The sequence below is a fragment of the Coregonus lavaretus genome (genome assembly GCF_964263955.1).
Source record: "Coregonus lavaretus genome assembly, chromosome: 20".
NCBI classification, from domain to species: domain Eukaryota; kingdom Metazoa; phylum Chordata; class Actinopteri; order Salmoniformes; family Salmonidae; genus Coregonus; species Coregonus lavaretus.
The window spans coordinates 19,424,700-19,431,792 of record NC_140007.1 but is presented as its reverse complement, the minus strand read 5'-3'; the positions used below and the strand labels follow the sequence as shown (position 1 = coordinate 19,431,792).

Genomic DNA, 7,093 nt, shown 5'->3' with positions numbered 1-7,093 from the left:
AAGTTATTTTAAAGAGAAAGTACTAAACAAAAGATTAAGATAAAAGATCGGTCCAGATATGCCTCAGGCTGTATTCAGGCCACAGGTGCGAATTGTAGACTGCTGGGTGATGTTTCTTCTTTGATTAGTGGCCACAATCCCTCAATTACAGGACACATTTGTTGATTGTGGTTCTTTCCCCTTCATCAGGAGTGGATTTGTTAATTATCCTGCTACTGGATAACGAAAACCGCCGACGACTCACTGACGTGCCTTAGGAGCTAAGTGGAAGTGACTTTACGTGACCCGCTTTGTCCCAGGAGTCAGTACCCATATTCTTCCAAATAGGACGAGTATACCGTGTCAAAATGTACCAAAGCCTTGCTTTGTCATCCAACCAGTCCCCATATGCACACGATGCAGGGAACTATATGCACCCTTCAGCGAGTTCCCCTGTCTACGTGCCCACTACGAGGGTGCCTGCTATGCTGCAAACCCTGCCGTACTTGCAGACGTGCGAGTCCACCCATCAGTCCCATGGCCTCGGCGGGCATCATGGCTGGCCTCAGACTGGCACAGACAGTTCGTCCTTCAACCCGGGCAGCCCCCATCCGCCTCCCGGGTTCTCCTACTCTCACAGCCCGCCAGTAAGCAGCAATACCGGCAGGGACACCACCTACCAGAACCCGCTTGTGCTCAGTAATGGTGGTCGGGCCGACCCGTATGGCAGCGCTTTGGTGCGGTCAGTTGGAGGATCATACTCGAGTCCGTACGCGTACATGAGCCCGGAGATGGCAACCTCTTGGACACAAGGCCACTTTGAGAGTGGCATGATCAGTCTTCAGGGACGGCAAGGCTGCCTGTCTGGGAGAAGGTCCAGTTTGGGTACGTAACAGTCATTGATAAATGAGGCGAACCGTGTGTTGTGTGTCTGACATTTCCACTAAAACTGAAGGGAAATCGTCGTATCAAATTAATGTAGGCTACTCATATTTAATTATTTTTTCCCTTATGTATGTGGATAATTGGTGAAGGCCACAAATGAAAATAATATTAGCATATAATTAACAACAAAAAAACACAATTGAATTTATATAGCAGGCCTAGTAGTCCTTTACTGGCCCATAGAAGCACTATAGGAGGCAGTCAAAAAATATATACCTATATTTCATAAATAATTATGAATAATGTTTTGAAGATTAAATGTTGTGGATAATTCACCTTGAATTGTATCCAATATTTTTTCGATAACTGTTCTTTATTGGTTAGGTCTACTTTTGCAAATTAGGCTATTCGTTTCTGTGGCTGTCAAGGGTTAAAGGGGCTGGTGCTCTGATCTCACAATTTACAGCCTGGTTGTTTCTTAAGTTATTTATTGATGCGATTGAGAAGTCCCATTGTATGTGGTAAACTCTACCATCGATTGTACTCAGTCACTGGGATTCAATCAGCCTTTAAAAAAGTAACATTTCTGCCAGCGTTCACAATACACATTGTTTAAAAGAGAAGGTCGCTAAAACCAATTAATTAAGGTGCTAATTTAATCTCCACCACCTGTCAGTTTTCTTTTGCAGTGTTTTGATTATTAGTACAGACATTCACTAGTGAAAACTATTCAAATGTCACCTTGATTAGATCAGACGAAAAAGTTATATTTGGAAATGCGTCTGCTATACACGTTTGGCAAGCAGCCAACACGTCCTTTGAAGGTGGAACATCAAAATGCAGTAGGCTTTTACGTTTAACGTGTTTTGAAGCAGGATCTTCACCTGTTGCATGGATGTAAGGACGTCCGTTTCTTGCAGGCATATAGCCCATATCCAGTTAATAACAAGACACAGTACGTGTTTGTTGATTACTTCGTTTCACATTGTAAACAGGAACGAATTTTCATCCTGGTGAAATTAATTTGTATATTTTCTATTTATTTTGGATCGACGGTTCGTGGATTTGCTGACTTAAAGACCTATACACATTCTTCTTTTAACAAATATGGTGCGTGTGTGTGTGTTGTTTTGTGAGAATGTGTTGTGTGTGTGTGTGTGTGTGTGTGTGTGTGCGTGTGCGTGTGCGTGTGTTGTTTTGTGAGCGTGTGTGTGTGTGTGTGTGTGTGTGTTAATCGATTGTTATTATTGTTTCCAATATTATTGTTATTGTTTTTATCTATTGACCCTCTTCCAATATGTGGACAAGGAATTCGAGCAATTAATTGTAGGAGGCCGTCGCCTGTCAGTAGCTTGATTGATATGGGGACCCCTGGATCCTTAACGCTGATAAGAGCCCCATTGACATTCCACCCGTCTGAGCCATGTGCCCCGCCAGCCGCCCTAATAGATACACCAATGACCCCTTCTCCATATTGATACATTCGGTTTAGATATATTTTAATCACCGAGAGGGTGATTTAAATTAAAATTATACTCTAGCGAGCTAAGCGGGGACATTTATCACGCGCTAGCGCGTTCTGTTGAAGATATGGGTTTACACACATCAAAGATGTCTAAATTTATGGCTTTCATGTGTGGATTTTTTTTCTTCCATTTTTGTAATTTATTATAGCCTATCCTTTCAATTTATCGAAAAAATACAACAATTGACCAAAGAACAACATTTTTACCCAATATCCAAATAGGCACAGACATTGCACTTGCAATCGCAAATAAATTGTATTCCTCTCATTTTACAAAATTATCCACATTTACCGAATTATGCAATTTAACTAAAGCTGATTATCAAGGGTATTTCCATAGCTAGTTCCAGTCCTGTTCATGTTTTGCTCTAGTGTGATCATGTGACACACGTTGCATTAAAACCAACCCAACACCACATACAAAAAATATTACAACTCTAAATGTTGTCTTCATCATATTACAGACATGTTGGAGGAGTTCCCGGGAGAGGGTCGTGAGTGTGTAAACTGCGGCTCCATCTCCACTCCTCTGTGGCGGCGAGACGGTACCGGGCACTACCTGTGCAATGCCTGTGGCCTGTACCACAAGATGAACGGAATCAACAGGCCGCTCATCAAACCACAGAAACGCCTGGTAAGCACCATTACATTCTTTGTATGTTCATAAAAGTGTATGAATTTAACTTATAACTTGTCTTAGAGGCATCTTATTGAGTAGGCCCACTATTGTGCCTACATAGATACTACGTGTCCAAAAGTATATGGACACCTGCTCTTCGAACATCTCATTCCAAAATCATTGGCATTATTATGGAGTTGGTCCCCCCTTTGCTGCTATAACAGCCTCCACTCTTCTGGGAAGGCTTTTTTACTAGATGTTGGAACGTTGCTGCGGGGACTTTCTTCCATTCAGCCACCAGAGCATTTAGTGAGGTCGGGCTCTGATGTTGGGCAATTAGGCCTGGCTCGAGGTCGGCGTTCCAATTCATCCCAAAGGTGTTCCATGGGATTGAGGTCAGGGCTCTGTGCAGGCCAGTCAAGTTCTTCCACACCGATCTTGACAAACCATTTCTGTATGGACCTCGCTTTGTGCACGTGGGCATTGTCATGCTGAAACAGGAATGGGCCTTCCCCAAACTGTTGCCACAAAGTTGTCAGCACAGAATCGTCTAGAATGTCAATGTATGCTGTAGCGTTAAGATTTCCCTTCACTGGAACTAAGGGGCCTAGCCCGAACCATGAAAAACAGCCCCAGACCATTGTTCCTCCTCCACCAAACTTTACAGTTGGCTCTATGCAGTAAGGCAGGTAGCGTTCTCCTGGTAACCGCCAAACCCAGATTCGTTCATCATATTGCCAGATGGTGAAGCTTGGTTCATCACTCCAGAGAACGCTTTTCCACTGCTAAAGAGTCCAATGGTGGCAAGCTTTACACCACTCCAGCCGACGCTTGGCATTGCTCATGGTGATCTTAGGCTTGTGTGCGGTTGCTGGCCATGGAAACCCATTTCATGAAGCCCCCTGACGAACAGTTATTGTGCTGACGTGCTTCCAGAGGCAGTTTGGAACTCGGTAGTGAGTGTTGCAACCGAGGACAGGCGATTTTTACACCTAAGCGCTTCAGCTGTGAGCTTGTGTGGCCTGCCACGTCGCGGCTGGGCCATTGTTGCTCCTAGACGTTTCCACTTCACAATAACAGTACTTACAGGTGACCGGGGCAGCTCTAGCAGGGCAGAAATTTGATGAACTGACTTGTTGGAAATGTGGCATTTTATGACTGTGTCACGTTGAAAGTCACAGAACTCTTCAGTAAGGCCATTATACTGCCAATGTTTGTCTATGGAGATTGCATGGCTGTGCGCTCCATTTTATACACCTGTCAGCAATGGGTGTGGCTGAAATAGCCAAATCCACTAATTTGAAGGGGTGTCCACAGACTTTTTTTTTATATATATTTTATTTTACAATAGTCAATGAGCTTTTAAAATGGACCTTTAAGAATGTTAATGACTAAATGTATTGATTGGTTTGGTGGGTTTTGAGAAGAAAAAAAGGCATATGCAGATAGTAGTTTATTCTAGGTTAACACAGATATTGGTGGTCAGAAGGAGGAGGAAAAAGACTGGGACATAGAGGGCCAGTGAGTGTCTGCAGAAGGTCAGTGTAGTAGAGTGAGAGAAAGAGGCCTTCACTGCAGTCTTTTTCCCAGGCAGGAACCAGCCTCTCAGAGCAGCTGCTGTGAATTACCCCAGCTCTGCTCTGCTCTGCCTGTGCTTGTTCTGTTTTTATTTGTCCTTCAGAGACCTTGCCCTTGGGTTGTCTGTTTTTAGCCAGATCTGTACGAGGCAAGAGAACAGCGTGACTAAACAACAGTGTGTTTCTGCTGAAAAATCTCACTTGTGTCCAATAACAAGCTGATAGAGAGACGAGGCAGTTTCAGCCAGGAGTGCTTAGTGCTTAGCCCAGCACTATGTGAGACATTTCTCATGTGAAGTCTTTATCAGTACACTGACTGTTTGGTTTCTCCATGGAAACTATGGCAGAATCATGTGCACAATAAACAAAAGCAATTCACTTATATTAAAGGGATACTTCACTCAAATTAAAATTTTACACAAAGTATAGTATATGGACCAACAGAGTCAGTAACGCAATATATATATATATATATATATTTGGCTGAATTATCCCTTAAGGTGCTCATTCTCTACACCTGTCATACAATCCATCTTTAACTGGCCTTGTCCTTGGTCCAATTCTCTCTCAGAAGAATGTCATGATAATGCTTTGAGTTGGCTGGTTGGTTATAGTCTGGTTATTGACGCCTTGTCTTTGCTTCTCCATTTATAGCAGACCACATCTCGCCGGGCCGGCCTATGCTGCACTAACTGCCACACCAGCACTACAACGCTGTGGCGTCGCAATGCAGAGGGAGAGCCTGTCTGCAACGCCTGTGGCCTGTACATGAAACTACATGGGGTAGGTAACACACACACACACACACACACACACACACACACGCACACACACACACACACACACACACACACACACACACACACACACACACATACATACATACATACACACGCACACACACACACACACACACACACATACATACATACATACATACATACGCACACACACACACACACACACACACACACACACACACACACACACACACACACACACACACACACACACACACACACACACACCTTTCCCATGTACCCTACTCTGCTCAAATTATCTAATGTACACAACGTTTGCCCTGGGGGGAGCCTGTGTAAAATGCTGCTGTAAGAATCAGCCCCTAGTAGCATACCAGTGCAGTGTGGGCAGCATATTATTCATGTTGTGTAAAAGCTTTCCACGGTCATCATGGATGTTGTTATCAAAAGAGAGAGGTGGGAGGAAGGGGTCATTGTGTGTGTTTTCAAGGCAAGCAGGCCTTTGTTACAACTAGGATCTAAATTATTGGCCTCTCCTCCTCTTAGGTCCCCAGACCACTGGCCATGAAGAAGGAAAGCATTCAGACCAGGAAACGGAAACCTAAGATGCCCAAGTCTAAACCCTCAACAGGTAAGAATGGGGAATGGAAAGAAAGATTGATGAGAGTATGTATCTGTATTTGTGTGTGTGTGTCCTGTACCTGTTAATCACCCATTTGTCTGTCTGTCTTCTTCAGGAGGGTTGTCAGCCTCAGGCACCAACTCACCGTCATCCCTGTCTGTCTCGGAACACGCCTCTACGATAAAGAGTGAACCCAACATGGCCCCCTCACCCTACGCCGGACAGACTGTAGCCTCTGTGTCCCAGGTAAGGCTTCTCACTCCTGGGATCCCCATACAGGGGATGATGTTACTTTATAGTCTAGATAATTCAGCCCATTAGTTTTTACTAAAGAACTTATCATTGTGGTCAGTCATTTACATATCCCATTCTATTATTTGAAGGCTTCATCACATCTGGACAGTTCAGGACATGTGGACATCAAATATGAGAACTACCCCTTTACTCCCACGTCCATCGCCCCACAGAACTCTTGGTGTGCTCTGTCTCAGGCATGAGCTTGACCGCAGCTCACCGTGTCCTGGTTCTGGACCCAGCTCAGCTCACTGTGGATAATATAGACTTGTGACAAGAACTACCTATTACAGACTTATTCTCTTTCCCATGGCTGGAGGGATGAAAAAACAGAAGGAAGTGATGGCAATCAAGTGGAATGTATAGAAATAACTTTTTACTGGCTACTATCAATACTATTTCTAGTTTTAGTTTTGTTGTTGTTTTTGTTGTTGTTGTTGTCTTTGTTGTTGTTGTTGTCATTATTGATATTTTGCTGATATCACATCACAGTTTTACATGGTGTTTCAAGAGATAACCAGAAACAGTTCAACAAGTTATCACAGAGTGTTATTCACAAATCCAGAAGGACAAAAAATGCAAGTGTTTTATTACCTCTGAACATGTTTCTTTACTAGTGTGTAGATTATTAACTTTTATATGTACATTATTTATGTTAAGATAAGAACAGTCATGAAACTCAAAAGCCAACATGTCATATCCCAAAGTCCATTCCCTTCTAAGAATGTCTTGTATGTTCAAGGTATTACCTCTAAAATAGGAAGTATACAGTTGAAGTCGGAAGTTTACATACACTTAGGTTGGAGTCATTAAAACTTGTTTTTCAACCAC

The 7,093-nt window shown here is 43.3% G+C and overlaps 1 protein-coding gene across 1 annotated transcript; it reads left to right on the top strand.

Annotated features, from left to right (window-relative positions):
• The first annotated feature begins 247 nt into the window (after positions 1–247).
• On the top strand, positions 248–6,566 carry LOC311147678 (transcription factor GATA-5-like). The gene is made up of 6 exons (XM_084184432.1): positions 248–864; positions 2,854–3,023; positions 5,240–5,368; positions 5,893–5,977; positions 6,084–6,214; positions 6,352–6,566. The coding sequence occupies exons 1-6, from the start codon at positions 348–350 to the stop codon at positions 6,463–6,465; spliced, it is 1,146 nt and encodes a 381-aa protein (XP_084040558.1). The 5' UTR covers positions 248–347; the 3' UTR covers positions 6,466–6,566.
• The last annotated feature ends 527 nt before the right edge of the window (positions 6,567–7,093 follow it).